The 20,945-nt window shown below is 44.9% G+C and overlaps 1 protein-coding gene across 1 annotated transcript in view; it reads right to left on the bottom strand.

Annotated features, from left to right (window-relative positions):
• The window catches only part of qars1 (glutaminyl-tRNA synthetase 1), a 77,055-nt gene that overhangs the window by 28,447 nt on the left and 27,663 nt on the right, over positions 1-20,945 (bottom strand). Inside the window, exons 9-15 of the mRNA XM_087994020.1 lie at positions 18,063-18,148; positions 14,539-14,625; positions 12,168-12,267; positions 9,612-9,690; positions 7,952-8,060; positions 5,664-5,794; positions 3,317-3,409 (exon numbers count right to left, since the gene is read on the bottom strand). Coding sequence (XP_087850146.1) covers positions 3,317-3,409; positions 5,664-5,794; positions 7,952-8,060; positions 9,612-9,690; positions 12,168-12,267; positions 14,539-14,625; positions 18,063-18,148 — 685 coding nt within the window. The remainder of the gene's footprint in view (positions 1-3,316; positions 3,410-5,663; positions 5,795-7,951; positions 8,061-9,611; positions 9,691-12,167; positions 12,268-14,538; positions 14,626-18,062; positions 18,149-20,945) is intronic.

Genomic DNA, 20,945 nt, shown 5'->3' with positions numbered 1-20,945 from the left:
GATTTTCCTCTGTGCTGCAATGTGTGGTGGCTCGTTGAAATAATGTTCCGATGCAGCTTCTTTTCTGGATGTTGAGATGATTGCTTCTGTATTTCAATATTTGGTCCATGTGTGTTGTTTTCCTGTAGACGCTGGTTTGAAGTTCCCCATTGGCTGTTCGCTCTACTGTGACATCTAGGAATGGCAGTTTGTTGTTGTTTTCCTCCTCTTTGGTGAACTTTATGCCAGTAAGGATATTATTGATGGTCTTGAACGTTTCCTCTAATTTGTTTCATTTAGTGATGACAAAGGTGTCATCCACGTAGCAGACCCAAAGTTTGGGTTGGATGGTTGGCAGAGCTGTTTGTTCAAGTCTCTGCATTACTTGTCTCTGCTGAGAACCCTGATATCGGAGATCCCATGGGTGTTCCATTGGTTTGTCTGTAGGTTTTGTTGTTGAAGGCGATGTGGGTGGTAAGGCATAGGTCCACTAGCTTGATGATATTGCCCTTGCTGATGAAGTTAGTGGTGTTTGGTGCATGTGTCTTTGGGTCTTCTAATAGTGTAGTCAGTGTTTCCTTGGCCAGGTTAATGTTGATTCATGCAAACAGGGCTGTTACATCAAAGGAAGCCATTATTTGATCCTCTTCTTTCTTAGGGTATTTGATGGACTTCAGGAATTCTTGGGTGGAGTGGATGGAGTGGAGTCTTCTACAAAGTGTTTTAGGCTTTGGTGTAGTTCCTTGGCTAATCTGTAAGTTGGTGTTCCAGGCAGTGAGACTATGGGTCTGAGGGGAGGGCTCCTGGTTTGTGAATTTTGGGTAATCCGTAGAAGCGTGGTGTATTGGATCTGCCTGGTTTCATTTTTTGGCAGTCGGTCTTATTTATTTCTTCAGATATCTGAAGTTTTTTGTGCAGGGCTGTGATTTGGTTCTCGAGTTGTGGGGTCGTGTCTATCGCCACTTGTTGGTAAGTGTTGGTATCTGCAAGTAGTGTTCGCTTTTTCCAATGTAGTCTCTTCGATTAAGAATGACTGTCAAGTGTCCTTTGACTCCAGGTAGGATAACAATGTTTTTATTTTTTTTAGTCTTTCCAGTGCTTTCCTGTGTATTGAGTGTGTTTCCTTCCTTTTTTCTGCTTATTGTTGGTGCGACTACTTGTCTGATGGTTTGCTGGGTTTCTTCTGAGAGTTGGGTCTTTCAGTGTTGTTTCTAAAGCTGCTAAGAAATCTTTCTTGTCTGCATCCTGGAAGTTGTAATTTAATCCTCTTACTAAGGCAGCTTTTTCAGTGTCTGTTAAGGGTCGGTCAGATAAGTTTATTATCCATGCTCCTGTGTTGTCAGTGCTGTTATTTTGTGTAGGCTTGTCTAGTTTTTTCATTTTCTGTCGCTGTCTAATATCTCTGGCTTGTTGTACTGTGTCTGTCTATTCATGGTCTGTTGCATGTGTGAGTAAAGATTTTTGATGCAAAATTTCCCCGTTGTATTTACAGAGTCTGTTGTGGACTTCATTAATCATTTCTCTAAGTATTCTTCGGCCGTTTTGCTCTGCTATTCTTTTGGCTAGTGGGTATTAAGGGAAGGTTTGTTTTTAAGACCCATAGTCTCACTACCTGGAACGCCAACTTACGGATTCAGTATCCGAAGAGTCATAAATGGCACTGAACATCGTGCAATCATTAGCAAACATATTCATTTCTGACCTTATGATGGAGGGAAGGTCATTGATGAAGCAGTTGAAGGTGGTTGGCCCTCGGACACTAACTTGAGGAACTCCTGCAGAGATATCTTGGAGCTGAGATGACTGACTTCCAATTACCACAATCATCTTCCAACGTGCCAACTATGACTCTAACCAGCAGCGTGTTTGCCCAGATACCCAATGATTCCAGTTTTGCTAGGGCTTCTTTAATGCCACTCTCGGTCAAATGAGGTCTTGATGTCAAGGGCAGTCCCTCTCACTTCACCCCTGGAATTCTGCTCTTTTGTCCATATTTGAACCAAGGCTGTAATGAGGACAGGAGCAGAGTGGCCCTGGGGGAACCCAAACTGGGCATCACTGAGCAGGTGCTGCTTGATTGATGATACCTTGCAATCACATGACTGATAAGCAAGAAAAAACTGATGGGGCAGTTTTGTTGGATTTGTCCTGCTTTTTATGTACAGGACAGAATTTGGAAATCTGTCAGATAAAAGCCAGTGTTGTAGCTGTACTGGAAGAGCTTGGCTAGGGGAGTAGCAAGTTCTCGAGCACAAGTCTTCAGTACTGTTGCACAAATGTTATCAGGGCCCATAGCCTTTGCAGTATCCGGCGCCTCTAACCATTTCTTGATATCACACTGAGTGAACTGAATTTGCTGAAGAATGGTATTTGTAATGCTGAGGACTACTGGAGGAGGCAGAGATAGATCATCTGCTTAGCAATTCTGGCTAAAAATTGCATCTACACATCTATCCTTCTTCTGTAACTCCTTTTCAGTGAAACTTTGCTTCTGTCTGATATCTCTTAAAAACGTCCTCTGCAGCGTGGAAACAGCTGATATGAGGGACAAGCTGTCAGATTTAGGCCATAGGAAGACAGGAGTTACATCACCTCATTTCCATCACAAATCTCCATTCCCAAATCCACTACCTTCTCTCTCCATTTAAGAGGATCCATTCTCTCCCTTACACACCTTAATTTACACTCATTTTACATCTTTCTCCACCTTTAACAACCCCTTTGTCTTGAGCTCAGGGTCTCTGCCTCTGTCAAAAGTATTAACAAAGACATTTTCCAACAATTTTCAGTTTAGAAGATGATTTATACCGGAGTCAAAAGTATGAACTATTTCTCTCCCCACAGATGTTGCCAGGCCTGCCAAGTTTATCCAGCATTTTCTGTTGATCCTGAATTAATCCCACTACTTCGCACTTTCCCCACAGACTTTTATCAATTCCAAACTAATCTCTCTGCTCCACTCCATCCCCATAGATTTATATCAATCCCAAACTAATCCAACAGCACTGCTCTCTCTTTATAGTCCTGTTTGTCCTCTCCCTCACATATTTATGCAATTTCCCTTTAAAGGGTTAATGGTCCCTGCCCTCAACCACTATCTGTGAAACCAATGTTCCATTACTCTTCTTGACAAATATATCCCTCGAAACCACTTTCCTGGTGACAATTTTAAATTGACGCTATCGCAAGCTCTAATCCTCACCACTTTCCCCACCTTGTAATAGTTACCAAGGCAACACCTTTTAAAGGTGCCCCAAATCAGAAGCATTGCTGGGAGTTCTGCTGCATGTGTGCAGACACCTGCTGGTCAAAGTCCTTTCTCCAAACTATGACTTACCGAGCCTGGAATTCCTTGGTACAAAGTGAATGTGTGATGTGTTCAATGGAGTCACATAAACAGTGTGTGTAGTCATACGTGGGATAGATACACCTTAAAAAAAAGGTAAAATCAGAGTAAATTCAGGGTACATGGTACTCCTACATGTTACAAGCAACAAGATGCCCCAATGTTCTTTATATCAGGACAGAGGACAGTGCAGTGAATGCTGAGCAAGAGGAGAAAGTGGAGTGTGTCAGATTAGGACAACCCACAGAACGGCTGAATGGAATTGGATAGTTGCAGCTTGAGGGATGTCCACTAAGAGTTGAACTCACAGTGAAAGCTTTTAATTCTTGGCACTTTAACACTACAAGACACCGCACCAAGTTAAGCCCCTCACTAGTGATACAAGGAGACAAATGAAGCATGAGAACAGACCTTGGGACACAGCATCTTAAGGAATATGTGGGGTAGGGTGAAGATGGAGTAGTTTTGGCTTTCTAAACCCTGTAAACTAACTGTTTCTGGTGACGTGCAGGAAATGTCTGCTTTTTAGCAATTCAATCAGAGTGCAAGGTGTGGTTCTGGCTAGAGGGTCATGGTGGTGAGAAGAGAGACCTGAGCTTTTCTACTTAGCTGTAAGGGAAAGATAATGACCCGGAACAGTCCATTCTGTTGCCAACTCCTATGTCCCCTTTTCCCACACCGAGCAGGGTCTCAAATCTGACTCCTACTTTCAGAATGTTACTCTTTATAATTTACATCTGTTTGTCAGGAGGGGTCTGAACAGAGCAGAAAGGGAAATTCTATTCCAATTGGTGGATGCGTTGAGAACCAGAGAGCACAGATTTTAGGTAAGTGGCAAAAGCAGCAATGGTGACTGGAAGAAAAATCTTTTCAAGTTGTGAGTGGTTAGGGTCTGAAAAGTGTAGTGCAGACTCAATTGAGACATTCAGGAATGAATTTAATTATCTGAAAAGAGAGAACGTGCAGGTTTCAGGGAGAAAGCTGTGGTGATCGCAGAATGTGAATCACTCTTTCGGAGAGCTAACACAGCCAGGTTGGGCTGAATGACCTCTGAGTGGTAACCCCCACCCTCCTGTTTATCTCTCAGCCCCTTTCCCTCCACCCACATTCCTCATGAAGGGCTTATGTCTGAAACGCTGACTCTCCTGCTCCTCAGGTGCTGCCTGAGCTTTTCCAGCACCACACATTTTGACTGATTTCTCCAGTATCTGCAGTCCTCACTTTTTCCAGTGAATAGCAGACAAGGGGGCTGACAACCTGGACTCCTGGTAATGGCATCAAGGACACAGAATGCTGGCAACGAGGACTGGCATCAGGTCCTTGGTCCCTCCATTAGGATAGTGAGTATTAAAAGACTGCTGGAGCTGGCTCAGTAAATCTCAATTCAATACAGTCGTTTTCACAGTTGTTTCTTCAATACGAATCGATTTAACGCAATTGAAGAATTTAGACCATTATTTGCAGAACACGAACATTCCTTATCTGGATTGGCTATAATGAAATTCTGGTCTTGTTAGTTTAAATGAAGTGGCTATTGCACGATTTTCTTAATACGCAAGTTCGCACGAGAATGGAATTATTGCGTTATATTAGAACCCTGTCTTCATGGGACACCACTGTCCTATCAGACCATAGGCTGCTCTCTCGTTAGACAGAAACAGTGAGGAGCTTCAGCCAAGGATCACCAGAAGGAGAGATATTGAGAAGTTGGGATCTTCATGGTAATCTCTGCTGGTACAGGAATTATACCCACACTGTTGGCATTTCTCTGCACCACAAAACCCTCTATTGAGCCAACTAAGATATCCAGAGCCAATGAGTGGATATCTAATTTGTGATGCAGACTGATGCCAACAGCGTGGGTTCAATTCCTGCACCTGGCTGAGGTTATCACGAATGACTCTCCTTCTCAACCTCTCCCCTCGCCTGAGGTGTGGTTAAACCACTACCAGTCGTTGTTCTCTTTACTGAGAGAGCAGCCTTATGATACTCCAGAACTACGTTGACTTTACCTGGCAGTGTACAACACACATTGCAAGGCAGAGGGAACAATAATTGGAACAAAACTCAACAAATGTAACCTCCATGGAGGCAAAGGAAGACCTGGACAAACTGAACTGGGTGAAAGTGTGAAAACCACACAACACTCAAACCACTTTTAAAGAATCCAGCTGGTGCCAGAGTCATACCCTCCTGCTGTTGACATTATGTGAAGACAAACACAATGAGTGACGTGCTTTTTGAAATCTAGAAACCTCAGGGTAAACACCTCTGACAGTGCATTCCCTTTGTACACTGTGCTAACAGGAAGTGTGAGCAATCCCAATCTCCAGTTTACCAGCGATCTCCTGTCCGATGGTGTGGGGTGTATTTGATTCTGTAAGCCACTGGATCCATCTTGCCATCCTCCATAATCAGCTTCATGCGAAGAGTTACCTCTCCCTCTGCAAACATCCCTTTTCGCATTTCCTGAGAAACAGGCAGAGAAAAAATGGAATTAAGTCTCAAGCAGAATGACTAAAAACTTAAGTCAGGTTGATCCAGAAATGTCCAGGAAATCTAAATATTCTAACAGATCGTTACTCAATGAAAGGTGGAGGCCAGTAATGAAAAAGCATCATTCTGCTGATACCAGGTCTGGAGGGACGAGCTTACAAGGAGAACCAGAACATTGGGGGTGGGGTAGTACGTAATTGAAGCAAGATCCTTAGGGGATTTGACAGTTTGTTTTCATGTGAGAATGTCTAGGACCAGACAACATAATCTCAAGATAAGGGGGTCACATATTGAAGACAGAGATGAAGAGGAATTTCTTCTCTCACAGGGGAGTGAATCCATGGAATGCTTTACCACGGAGGGCTGTCGGGGCTGAATCACTGGGCATATTCAAGACTGAGATAGACTTTTAACCAGTCAGAGAAGCATTTGTTATGAGGAAAAGGCAAGAAAGTAGAAGTGAAGATTCTCAAACCAGCCTTGAACTCATTGCAAGGTGGAACCTACATAATTCAGTCACTGAATTTGGGGAATTCAGTTTGATCCCATGATTGTAACAGAATTGTGTGACTGACATCACGATTACTGCCACTAGATGGAGCAGCCAGTTATAAGAAACTGATGTAATTTGGTGCAGCATATTGTTGAGACTAAAGGGAACCACTAAAACTTTTACTCTCCCAGCTGAAGCATGCAACAGTCACTGACCGTAAGCACCAGCCTCCACCACCCCCCCAACCGATCATTGATCCAGAATGATGGGTTTCAGGTTACTTTACCTGGGAGTTCCTCTGGATAACAACAAATTCCCAACCTCCTTAGAGATTAGAACATGGCTTTCCCTGCAGTTATTGACAATCCTTGAAAAGTTTTTGTTTAATTTTGAGAGTAAGGGTGAGGTGGGGAGGAGCTGTGCACTGAGATGAAGATGCTGTCCACTCCATTGGTGGTGAGAGAATGCTTTGCCAGGCTGCCTGGAGAATATAGCAACATTAAACCTTGTGTCCCCAGAAGCTGAATAAAGACTAACTGGCGGCAGAATTCTACACAGTCTCGGTTGCTGCCTCCTTTTCTGAAAAAGATTTCATGGGATGTAAGCGTCACTAGAAAGACCAGCAATTGTGTGTGTTTAATTGGCTCTGAACTGAGTCGTTTGCTAGCGTTGTGCCTGCCACAGTGTTTTTAAACTCTGATATCCAGCAAAGAACGGAGAGTTGACTCTTATAAACAATAATATTCATTTATTGAATACAATTAATACTAGAACAAAAATACTACGAACTAAAGATGTACACGAATACTCCATCTTATACTTAATTTTGTATGATCATATCCCACAATAGAACTTGGCCGGGCTCCACATGACGTTGTCGTCTTCTTCTGATGGTTATTCTCAAGTTACCGCCCTGAGTAGGGTTTTGCAGTGATTCTCATCCCTCAGTCTTTGTGCCCTTTTGGGAGGGTTTGATTACCCTGACCAGGAATTAGCACATTGATGGCTGGTTGGTCCTTAGGTGTCCATTATTGGTAGGTGCTGGGTGCATGTAGCCTCCTCCAAATAAGAGTGCTAGGTGCCACCGTGTCTAGCGAATGACTATGTTCTCAATTGTCCGGAGAGTGACATTCCATTGTCCCATTCAAGTCCAACTTCAGGTTTGTTTTGCAGGGTCTGCAGCTGTCAGGTTTGTTTGCAAACCATCTGTGCACAGCTGCAGCCTGTGGATTGACACAGTCACTTTGTTCACGCGGCCTTCCATTTCCCAGCATGCTTCAATTTTTGGCCACTTTATTGAAGATCATAAAGCAATTTTTTTGGGTGGCCTGCCCAGTCACACTAGGATCATACCCAGGGCGACAAGTGCAGTTGAGAGTCAACCACACTGCTGAGAGCCCAGAATCACATGTAGGCCAGACCAGATAAGATTTCCCTCCTGAAACGACATCAGTGAGCCAAACTTCTTTTTCTCCCCCCAACAACTAATGATAGATCCATGGTCATACCAGGCTGAGTGTTCAATTCCAGGTATTTTAGTAACTATTCAAATTTGAATGCCATCGTGGGATTTGAACCAACATGTGCCCTTTCTGAATTACTAGTAACATTACCACTACCGCGCCCCTTTCCCTTACCTCAAAGAGAATGAGAGACTCCTCAATGGGCCGATCTCTCCATGGGGATGGGGGTGGGTTATGTCCCTTGATCTCGTCCACTTTCTGATGACATGCATATGCCTGAGCCCTGCAGAACAGAGAAAGTAATAACAAAGTTCTCAAAACTAAACAGTTCTAAAAATCCCTCAATGAATCTGCAACTTAACTTTCCCATTTAATTGGCTGTTTCAAGGAGGAAATTATAACACCGACATGGCCTCAGATATTCAAAAGCACATTACATAGTGAAGGATGGTCAGTGTTGTTATGTAGGAAACATGTAGCCAATTTGGGCACAGCATGATCCCACAAACCAATATTACTGATGAGACCACGTATTTTGTGATAAATTGCTCAAGGATAAACAATGAAGGGGGATGCGCTGCTTTTCTTCAGAATGATGGCAGAGAATCTTTTATGTTGATGTGAGGTTAAGTACCATAGTTTAAAATTTTACCAAAAGATGAACTCTCTCTTCCTCGGTATCTGCCCTAGTGATAAACAGCCACAGACCCATTGCCTCGCAGGACTTTCTCTGCCAGCATGCACACACACCATGTCATTCACTTAGGCATGGATAAATAAAACACTGCAGTACATTTGTGTACGATGAAACTCCTCCACCGCCGTTCCCTCCGTCTGAGGATCTACAGTAAACCACAACCCCTTCCCCCACCTCCCACCCTAATAATGCTGGTTTTGCTATGTTGAACATGCAATGTAACCTGTAAGACTCTAGGCTTTTCTTTCACCCTATGACCTATGTGTCCTTGTTTACCAAAATCTGCCTGTACTGCTCGTAAACAATGCTTTTCACTGGAATTAGGTACACATGACAATAAACAAATCAAATCAAACTAACTTAATGGCTTATTACTGATATAGTGATTCAGACAGACTTTCAAATTCCATGATAACAACTCAAATGTAGATTACATAAATCTGGAATAAAAGCACGTGTCAGTAATGGAAAACCTGAAACTACTGGATTGAAATACAGTCATAGCGATTTACAGCCCGGAAACAGGCCCTTCGGTCCAACCTGTCCATGCCAACCAGATATCCCAACCCAATCTAGTCCCACCTACCAGCACTTGGCCCATATCCCTCCAAACCCTTCCTATTCATATACCCATCCAGATGCCTTTTAAATGTTGCAATTGTACCAGCCTCCACCACTTCCTCTGGCAGCTCATGCCATACATGTAACAACCTCTGCGTGAAAAAGTTGCCCCTTAGGTCTCTTTTATATCTTTCCCCTCTCACCCTAAACCTATGCCCTCTAGTTCTGGACTCACTGACCCCTGGGAAAAGACTTTGTCTATTTTTCCCATCCATGCCCCTCATGATTTTGTAAACCTCTAAGGTCACCCCTCAGCCTCCGACGCTCCAGGGAAAACAGCCCCAGCCTGTTCAGCCTCTCCCTGTAGCTCAGATCCTCTAACCCTGGCAACATCCTTGTAAATCTTTTCTGAACCCTTTCAAGTTTCACAACATCTTTCCAATAGAAGGAGACCAGACCTGCCTGACCTGCTGTGCTTTTCCAGTGCCACACTTTTTGACTCTGATCTCCAGCATCTGCAGTCCTCACTTTCTCATAAACCTAAAGGATAAAATGGCAGTCGTTAACACGACCCACCTTTTAATGAGTTCCACCGCCCAATCATACAGTTGGTCAAAATAGTCAGAAGCGTGAGTCACAGCATACGGCTTGTAACCTGGAAAGAGAAATGAAGTAACTGCAGTTAGCAGCAGCCCGACACCGCTGTAGCCTTACGGCACCCAGCCAGCATTCAATCACCACCAATAACTTCAATCAGACTGTCCCAAACGCAGGAATTTCTCTACTATGTGTCATAACTGGATCTCTCACCTTCATTTTTACCCAAAAATCAAACAGACCGTGGTCAAGAATCACCAGAACAAACCAACTTATCTTAGCCAGCTGCAGTTTCAAAGGACTGTTTTCCCTTCTCAGTTAGACAGACAGGGGTACAGCCATGAGCCCAGTTCTCCCCTATTTCTGGATCAGTGGTGCTGGAAGAGCACAGCAATTCAGGCAGCATCCTAGGACAGGCAAAATCGACGTTTCGGGCAAAAGCCCTTCATCAGGAATAAAGGCAGAGAGCCTGAAGCGTGGAGAGATAAGCTAGAGGAGGGTGGGGGTGGGGATAGAGTAGCATAGAGTACAATAGGTGAGTGGGGGAGGAGATGAAGGTGATAGGTCAGGGAGGAGAGGGTGGAGTGGATAGGTGGAAAAGGAGCTGGGCAGGTCGGACAAGTCAGGGGATTGTGTTGCTGGAGGTTAGAAACTAGGATGAGGTGGGGGAAGGGGAAATGAGGAAGCTGTTGAAGTCCACATTGATGCCCTGGGGTTGAAGTGTTCCGAGGCGGAAGATGAGGCGTTCTTCTTCCATGCGTCTGGTGGTGAGGGAGCGGCGGTGGAGGAGGCCCAGCACCTCCATATCCTCGGCAGAGTGGGAGGGGGAGTTGAAATGTTGAGCCACGGGGCGATTTGGTTGATTGGTGCGGGTGTCTCGGAGATGGTCCCTAAAGCGCTCTGCTAGGAGGCGCCCAGTCTCCCCAATGTAGAGGAGACTGCATCGGGAGCAACGGATACAATAAATGATATTAGTGGATGTGCAAGTAAAACTTTGATGGATGTGGAAGGCTCCTTTAGGGCCTTGGATGGAGGTGAGGGAGGAGGTGTGGGCACAGGTTTTACAGTTCCTGCGGTGGCAGGGGAAGGTGCCAGGATGGGAGGGTGGGTCGTAGGGGGGGGGGCGTGGACCTGACCAGGTAGTCACGGAGGGAACGGTCTTTGCGGAAGGCGGAGAGGGGTGGGGAGGGAAATATATCCCTGGTGGTGGGGTCTGTTTGGAGGTGGCGGAAATGTCGGCGGATGATTTGGCTTATGCGAAGGTTGGTAGGGTGGTGGAGACTGGGCGCCTCCTAGCAGAGCGCTTTAGGGAACATCTCCGGGACACCCACACCAATCAACCAAATCGCCTCGTGGCTCAACATTTCAACTCCCCCTCCCACTCTGCCGAGGATATGGAGGTGCTGGGCCTCCTCCACCGCCGCTCCCTCACCACCAGACGCATGGAAGAAGAACGCCTCATCTTCCGCCTCGGAACACTTCAACCCCAGGGCATCAATGTGGATTTCAACAGTTTCCTCATTTCCCCTTCCCCCACCTCATCCTAGTTTCTAACCTCCAGCAACACGATCCCTTGACTTGTCCGGACTTGTCCGACCTGCCCAGCTCCTTTTCCACCTATCCACTCCACCCTCTCCTCCCTGACCTATCACCTTCATCTCCTTCCCCACTGACCTATTGTACTCTATGCTACTCTATCCCCACCCCCACCATCCTCTAGCTTATCTCTCCACGCTTCAGGCTCTCTGCCTTTATTCCTGATAAAGGGCTTTTGCCCGAAACGTCGATTTTGCCTGTCCTCGGATGCTGCCTGAATTGCTGTGCTCTTCCAGCACCACTGATCCAGAATCTGGTTTCCAGCATCTGCAGTCATTGTTTTTACCCAGTTCTCCCCTAGTTGTACCACCAGAGGCATCTTTAGAGATTGAACTAAAACTTTCAGGCCACTTGTATGTACTTCAGGGTGACTGTTCATCAGACATGATGACACCGTTAGCTAATTACAGACAACACATCAGAATATCAAGACTATTGTTCCAGCTTACCACCATCCACCAGCCCTGACCGGGAACCACACCAGACTTAAGTCAGAATCAGACTCAATGTCAACCCACAGTCAAAATGCCTGGACCTCATATTGGCTGTACACATGAACAATTACTGGGTGCCTAGGAAAATGACATTTCCTTTACAACTGAGGGAAATAGGTCACTTAATAAAGGGTAGGAAACTGCGCTGAATTATAGGGAACACAAACAAATTATCTGGGATCTGGAATTGGTGATCAGGGGTTTGGGCAGTGGGGGAATTGAGCAGGGAAGAGGAGAATCCCAGGGGTTAGCAGTGTGACTTCTCTTCCAGGAGCCAGTTGAGGCCTAAGCCATGACCAACACCGTGACTGCATGGGTATTTGTTCTGAGAAATGAACTGTTACAAATCCACACACACAAACAAAAACATCCTAAAGATTCAGAACAAAAATAAACTGCATCCACCCAGGAATGATTTTCCACTTCTACCTGTCTCATTACATACCCAACCATTCCACCATGTCCCTGATGCCTCGGAAATATTTCTCCTCCTCTTTCTCTGGGTTTGTGTCATCATAGCGAAGGTAGCAGATCCCATCATTTGCCTGTGATTAATGTACAATTTGATAAATACAAATTCATAATACAGACTAGTGTTAGCCCTCAGCCCTAAGAGAAGCTGCCAAATGACAAAGCGAGATGTGACTGAAAATCTCACCAGAAGATGTTTCTGGTTCTTTGAGCTGAACAGGATGGAGATCAGAACAGCAGGTTAGTCAATCACAGAATGGAACTTCACTGGCAATTATCACCTTATTCCTACCTCTGCACGTGAAGGTGGTGGTGAGCCACATTCTTAAACCGGTGGAGTCAACAAGTGTAGGGGCATCCCATGCTGTTAGGGAGGGAATATGAAGACATTGACCCAGCAACAGCATATGAACGGTGATATATTTCCAAGTTATGATTGTGTTGAGGTGGTGTGGTGAGTAGCCGTAGTGCACTTTGTAGATGGGAGCAAATCAAGTGGGCTGCTCTGCTCTGCATCATGGTTCTTAAATATTGTTGGAGCTTCAGTCATCCACTCAAATAGTGAGCATTCTGTCATACTCTTTACTTAGATCATACTCAGATTACAACAGGATCTGGACCAGATGGGCCAATAGGCTGAGAAGTGGCAGATGGAGTTTAATTCAGATAAATGCGAGGTGCTGCATTTTGGGAAAGCAAATCTTAGCAGGACTTATACACTTAATGGTAAGGTCCTAGGGAATGTTGCTGAACAAAGAGACCTTGGAGTGCAGGTTCACAAGAAATTGACTAATCTGCTGTACCCTTGAAAGTGGAGTCGCAGGTAGATAGGATAGTGAAGGCGGTGTTTGGTATGCTTTTCTTTCTTGGTCAGAGTATTGAGTACAGGAGTTGGGAGGTCATGTTGTGGCTATACAGGACATTGGTTCGGCCACTGTTGGAGTATCACTGTAGGGAATGATGATATTTTTCCAAGTCAGAATGGTCACTGGCTTGAAGAGAAGCTTGCAGCTGGCAATTCTGGTCTCCTTCCTATCGGAAAGATGTTGTGAAACTTGAAAGGGTTCCGAAAAGATTGACAAGGATGTTGCCAGGGTTGGAGGATTTGTGCTATAGGAAGAGACTGAACAGGCTGGGGCTGTTTTCCCTGGAGCGTCAGAGGTTGAGGGGTGACCTTTTAGAGGTTTATGAGGGGCATGGATAGGATAAATATACAAAGTGTTTTCCCTAGGGTCGGGGGGTCCAGAACTAGAGGGCATAGGTTTAGCATGAGAGGGGAAAGATATAAAAGAGACCTAAGGGGCAACATTTTCACACAGAGGGTAGTAAGTGTATGGAATGAGCTGCCAGAGGAAGTGGTGGAGGTTGGTACAATTGCAACATTTAAGAGACATTTGGATGGGTATATGAATAGGAAGGGTTTGGAGGGATATGGGCCAGGTGCTGGTAGGTGAGACTAGATTGGGTTGGGATATCTGGTCGGCATGGACGGGTTGGACCGAAGGCTCTGCTTCCGGGCTGTACATCTCTATAACTCTGACTTGTGCCTTGTAGATGGCGGACATACTTTGGGAAGTCAGGAAGTGAGTTACTGGCCGCAGTTTTCCTAGCCATTGACCTGTTCTTGTAGCAGAAGCATTTAAATGGAAACCAATTAAGTTTCTGGTCAATGATAACTTCCAGGATATTGATAGTTGGGGGGATTCAGTGATGGCAATGCCATGGAATGTCATGGGATGATGGCACTCGAGATGGTTGGATGCCTGGCATGTGTGGTACAAATGTTACTTATCACTTATCAGGCCAAATTATAAGACCGTAAGACACAGGGGCAGAAATTAGGCCTCTCAGCTCCACCATTCAATCCTGGCTGATAAGTCTCTCAACCTCATTCTCCCGCTTTCTCCCCATAATCCTTGATCCCCCGACAATCAAGAACCTATCGACCTCAGTCTTAAATATACTCAATAATATATACTGAAATATGCTCAAACCTGGATATTGTCCAAATCCTGCTGTATTTGGGCATGGACTGCTTCAGTTTCTGTGGAGTCATAAATGATGGTGAACTTTGTGCAATTATCAGCAAACATCCCTGCTTCTGACTTTATAATGGAGAGGTCATTGACGAAACAGCTGAAGATGGATGGGTCAGTATACTGCTCTTAGGGTCTCCTGTAGAGATGTCTTGGAGCTGAGATGACTGATCTCCAAAAACCACAACCATCTTCCTATGTATCAGGTATGACTCCAACCTGCAAAGAGTTTTTCCCTCCAATTCCTAGTGACTTTCCAGCTACGTTCAATATTCCACAAGCAGGAATACAGATCCAGGGAGCTCTCACCTTAGCATAGCCAAAGTTGAAGTTGATGGCCTTTGCATGGCCAATATGGAGAATACCATTGGGTTCTGGTGGAAACCGTGTTCGTACCTGAAACGATGAGAGGAAGAACAATAAATTCATAAGCAGTGTAAAATCCAACAAAGTGAACACCCTTAAAGCCACAGAGTGTTTAATGTAAATATATTGCCATATGACAAGCAACTGAAGACACCTGGCATGGGAACCAACTTTTACCCAACTACTGGGGGGTTATCCATGAGGGAGAATTTTTTTCTGGGGTGTGTGGGATAGTAAGTGGAGTGAATGAGGCACAACAGTGAGGTCTGTCTTTTCCCATCAGGGTTCACTGGACCTGGGTGTCGCTGGCTGAGACAGCATTTCTCATCCTTGAGGAAGTTATGGTGAGCTGCCTTCTTAATCCGTTGCAGTCCATCTGCTGTGGGTACACCGACAATGCCATGAGGGAGGGAATTCCAGGATTTTGTCCCAGCAACACTAAGGGAATGATGATATTTTTCCAAGTCAGAATGGTCACTGGCTTGAAGAGGAGCTTGTAGCTGGCAGGCAGTATCTGCTGCCCTTGCCCACCTAGATGGCGGTGGGCGTAGGCTAGGAAGGTGCTGTCCAAGCCGCCTTGGAATTTTGGCAGTGTATCTTGCAGGTAGTACATACTTCTGCTACTGTATGTCAGTGAAGGGAGAGCATGTTTATGGATGGAGTGCCAAACAAGCAGGATGCTTTATCCTAAATAATGTCAAGCTTCTTGGATGTTACTGGTGGTCAGGTTTAGGATACTACCCTGAGGAACCACTCAGAGAGGTTCTGGAGGAGGTGACTGGCCTCAACCACAACCCTCATCCTTTGTGCCACATGACTCCGGGCCTCCTCGATGCCACACCAGGTCAAGTATAGTCTCGATGTCACAGGCCATCACTCTTCCCTCCCCTCTGGAATTCAGCTCTTGTGTCCATCTTTGAACTAAGGCTGTAATGAGATCAGAAGCTGAGTGAGCCTGGCAGAACCCAAACTGGGTGCCACTGAGCAGGTGCTGCTTGGTAACACCTGTTGATAACCCCTTCCATCACTTTACTGATGTTTGAGAGTAGTGTGTGTGTGTGGTGGATGAAGAGGAGTAATTGGCCAGGTTGGATTTGTCCTGCTGTTTAGTGTACAGGGCAGAACTAGACAATTACCCAATATTGTTGGGTAGATGCCAACATTATAGCTGCACTGGAACAGCTTGGCTATGGGTGCAGCAACTTCTGGAGCACAAGTCTTCAGGACTGTTGCAGGAATGTTGTCAGGGCCCATGGCCTTTGCAGTATCCAATTCCTCCAACCATTTTTTGATATCACATGGATGAATCAGATTGGTCGAAGGCTTGCATCTGTGTCAGCCACAGAGTTGACTCATTACGCCTGTGCTAGTGCAACTACTGCAACCTCACTTTACCTCAGGGTGGGCAGAACCATCTCCTCCTGTGCTGCAATTACTCAACATTAATTGAACTCTTAAATATTTTCCTTCTGAAGGTGCAAATGCTCACTCTTTCCAAATGGCCCTTCCACATGAAGAATGTTTTCCTCCCCACTCCTGGTAAATGTCCAGGTTTGCAGTCATAGAGATGTACAGCATGAAAGCAAACCCTTTGATCCAACCTGTCCATGCTGACCAGATATCCCACCCCCAATCTAGTCCCACCTGCCAGCACTTGGCCCATATCCCTCCAAACCCTTCCTATTCACATACCCATCCAGATGCCTTTTAAATGTTTCAATTGAATCAGCCTCTAACACTTTATCTGGCAGCTCATTCCATACATGTACCACCCTCTGCGTGAAAAGGTTGCCCCTTAGGTCTCTTTTATATCTTCCCCCCTCACCCTAAACCTATGCCCTCTAGTTCTGAACTCCCTCACCCCAGACTTTGTCTATTTATCCTATCCATACCCCTCATGATTTTATAAACCTCTATAAGGTCTCCGACACTCCAGGGAAAACAGCCCTAGCCTGTTCAACCTCAAATCCTCCAACCCTGGCAACATTCTTGTAAATCTTTTCTGAACCCTTTCACGTTTCACAACATCTTTCCAATAGGAAGGAGACCAGAATTGCATGCAATATTCCAACAATGGCCTAACAAATGTCCTGTACAGCTGCAACATGACCTCCCAACTCCTGTACTCAATACTCTGACCAATAAAGGAAAGCATACCAAACGCCTTCTTCACTATCCTATCTACCTGCGACTCCACTTTCAAGGAGCTATGAACCTGCACTCCAAGGTCTCTTTGTTCAGCAACACTCCCTAGGACCTTACCATTCAGTGTGTATAAGTCTTGCTAAGATTTGCTTTCCCAAAATGCAGCACCTCATCTATCTAAATTAAACTCCACCTGCCACTCCTCAGCCCATTGGCTCTTCTGATCAAGATCCTGTTGTAATCTGAGGTAACCTTCTTTGCTGTCCACTACACCTCCAATTTTGGCATCATTTGCAAACTTACTAACTGTATCTCTTATGCTCACATCCAAATCATTTACATAAATGAAGAAAAGTGGTGGACCCAGCACCGATCCTTGTGGCACTCCACTGGTCACAGGCCTCCAATATGAAAAACAACCCACCACCACCACCCTCTGCCTTCTACTTTGGAGCCAGTTGTGTGTCCAAATGGCTAGTTCTTCCTGTATTCCGTGAGATCTAACCTTGCTCACCAGTCTCCCATGGGGAACCTCGTCGAACGCCTTACTGAAGTCCATATTGATCACATCTACGGCTCTGCCCTCATCAATCCTCTTTGTTATTTCTTCAAAAAACTCAATCAAGTTTGAGAGATATGATTTCCCACACACAAAGCCATGTTAACTATCCCTCCCTGTACCGGATGCCACCCTGACCATACTTTAACAGACTGACTAAGCTCAACTATAACAATAATCTAGCAATGGTTTAGCCACTGTCCGCAGGGAGCAATAGTCTGCCCTAGGCATCATTTCAAAGTCATTTACAGCATGGAAACAGACTCTTCAGTCTAACTCCCATATGCCTCTAAACCCTTCCTATTCAGATACCCATCTAGTTATCTTTTAAATGTGGTAACTTTACCCTCCTCTACCACCTTCTCTGGCAACTCCATCCATACAAGCACTAACCTCTGTGTGAAGACGTTATCCCTCATTGAGGTCACAATGGAGTAGTCACAGCCATTGCTGGTGAATGTTACAGCCTTCGCAGCACAGAACCAGTTTAATTTGATCCTGCGCCATGTCAGCCTCTGCCAAACCTCTTCATCTAATCCCAGCAATTTATCAGGAACATCACTACAATATTCATGGTCTCGGTCCTAAGTATTTGGAAGACAGTGAACAGTGAGGAACAATAACACAAAGCTGACTTCAGCCCCTCACACAGCTTCACACAGCAGTATGACTGGAGGGTGACAGTGGGATACTGATAGATGATAGCGGACCGAAAGGAGAACAGCAAGAGGCAGCCTGAGGTGGTTGACTAAAGGCATCATACCTGGCCTCCTGTAATTTTCAGGTGTTTCTGCAACAAGTCCATGGTGTTTGCAGTGACAGTGTAACCTTCAGTCTTAAAATTTTCACCTGTAATTGACAGGAGAAAAACACAAGACATTCTGCATTAGACAGTGAACAATCCAGGTGACAGGGTTAAATCTAGATTCATTGTAAACCTCATATCAAGAATCATGTGATCAGTGAAGTACACACAGCTTCTCCCTGCCCATTCCTAGACTGAATACTAATTCCATTCACATCATCTATCTCCATAGCCATGCATCAATTCCCAATGAGGTGGTATTGTAGGCAGTGATGGACTTAAAACTACACCAGTCCCCTGGCCCAGATGAATTGTATCCCAGGTTGCTGTAGGTGGTGAGGCAGGAAACTGCAGGGGCCCTGACCCAAATTTTATTCCCCTCTGGCCACGGAAGAAGAACCAGAGGATGGCTAATACAATTCCACGTATCAAGAAAGGCGGTAGAGATGAACTTGAAAATTAAAGACTGGTGAGTCTCATATCAGTGGGAGGGAAATTATTGGAGAAAATCCTGAAGGAGAAAATTCACTTCAAAAAGCATGGGTTAATTAGGGATAGCCAGCATGGTTATGTCAGACAGACACCCATGCCGAACAAATTTGTTAAATTGTGATCAAGTGTGTGGATGAGGTAAGTTCAGTTGATATACTTTATATGGACTTTAGCAAAGCTTTTGACAAGGCACCATATGGGAGACAGATCGAGAAGGTTAAAGCACAAGGAATTGAGAGAAACCTAATGAGATGGCTCAGAAACTGATTTAGTCATAGGACACAGTCGTGGCAGAAGGCTGTTTGAGTGACTGGAGGCCAGTGTCCAGCAGTGTACCACAAGGTTCAGTGCTCGTACCCTTATTGTTTGTTTTATATATAAATGATATACAGGATGACCCCCATATCCACAGAATCATTTTCTGCGGTTTCAGTTACCCGTGGCCCAAACATATCTCAGGGAACCTTCTGGAACCAGAGACACCAAGGCTGCCAGGTAGGAACGTTTCCCATTGAAGTGAAGTGGTTTGCTCTTATCTGCGGCTCTGGGCTTCCTTAGTAGGTCATGGAACATATCCCCCGCAGGTAAGGGGTGGGGTGTGAGGGGAACTACTGTAGGTGAAAATGTGGCAGAATGTCAAACAAGTTTGCAGACAACAAGATTGGAAGAATGATTAAGAGCCAAGAAAATGATTGTAGGTTACAGAAAGATATAATTGGGTCAGAGTTTAACCCTGATAAGTGAGAGGTGATACATTTTGGAAGAAGAAACAAGATTAAGGAGTATTTAATGAATGTCAGGACATTGGGTAGCTCAGAGGAATCTTGGGTGATGATTCACAGATCCCTGAAATCAGCAGAGCGTGTGAACAGGATAGTTAAGGCGGCATGTGGGATACTTGCTTTCATCAGTTGTGGCATGCAGTATAACAGCAAGGAGGTAATGTTGGCGATGTACAGAGCGTTGGTTAGGTCACAACTGGTCACCTCACTACTGAAAAGATGTGAGGCATCTTGAGGGGTTACAAAGGAGGTTCACCAGGATGTTGCATGAGGTGGAGAAATTAAGCTATAAAAGGAGAGTACAAACAGGCTTGTTTGTAAAGAATTGTTTTCTTTAGAACAGAGAAGGCTGAGGTGGGAGACATGACTGAAGAGTCTGGAGGGATATGGACCGGGTGCTGGCAAGTGGGACTAGATTATCTTGGGATATTTGGTCAGCATGGATGAGTTGGACCGAAGGGTCTGTTTCCATGCTGTACATCTCTACGACTCTATATAAGATTATGAGGGGTGCAGATATGGTCGGAAGGGAGCAGCTGTTCCCCTTGGTTGAAGGATCAATTAAGAGGGGGAATAGTTTTAGGGTAACGGGCAAGAAATTCAGAGATTTGAGAAAAAAAACTTCTCAAGCGAGTGGGAATCTGGTATGCACTGCCTGGGAAGGTAGTGGAGGCCAGAAACCTTACAACCTTAAAAAAAAATATTTGGATGAGCACTTGAAAGACCATAACATTCAAGAATATGGGCCAAATGCAGGAAATTGGGATTAGCGTGTCTTTAGTGGTAGTTATGTCAGTGTAGACCTGATGGGCCAAAGGGCCTCTTCTGCACTGTCTGATTCAAAGACTCTAATTAATCCCAGTGTCATTCTCTCTCTCCCCCCTCCTAAAAAACTAATTACTGTTTTTATCTGACAGGTTTATTTGGAAGTACAAGCTTTCCTTTGTCAGGTAGCTAGTGGGTCAGGATCACAGGACACCAGAGCAGACTTCGGGATACACAATAACGCAGAGTCACCGAGCAGAAACTGATAGTCAAGTCTGGTACCCATGAGGACAGCCTCAACTAGGATGTTGGGTTCATGTCACACTACAGGTGACTCCACTATAAACTTTCACACACAAGCACACATACATACACACAATCACACTCACTCAGATCCTCTCTCATACACATGCTCTCTCCCAGATACACTCACACTCTCACAGGCATATACTATGTCACACTCGTGCATACGCACAGTATCAAGCAGGCACACACGGACCCATCCACCCACCCACACATAGACCATAGGATGAATTTGCAATTGCTTATTTGTATTTACAGATACATTCTATTTTGCTCAAAAAGCACACACACAATCTGTAGACACAGTCATTCCATGTGAAATTTTATAAATTCCTACTTCAGAAATAGACCTGACTTAAGGTTGGAATACAGACAGACTCTAACCTTACACTTTTACTGCATTGTCTGAGCTGAGATGTCACTTTTTTTTTAAAAATAAAACCTTAAATCATCTCAGGAAGTGACTTGAAAGAAGTTCTGGGATTTAAATATTAATGAA

The sequence above is a fragment of the Chiloscyllium plagiosum genome, unplaced genomic scaffold (genome assembly GCF_037043375.1).
Source record: "Chiloscyllium plagiosum isolate Xiang-an unplaced genomic scaffold, Cpla_swu_hap1 HiC_scaffold_14, whole genome shotgun sequence".
Classification (NCBI taxonomy): Eukaryota; Metazoa; Chordata; class Chondrichthyes; order Orectolobiformes; family Hemiscylliidae; genus Chiloscyllium; species Chiloscyllium plagiosum.
This window is presented reverse-complemented; position numbering and strand designations above follow the sequence as displayed.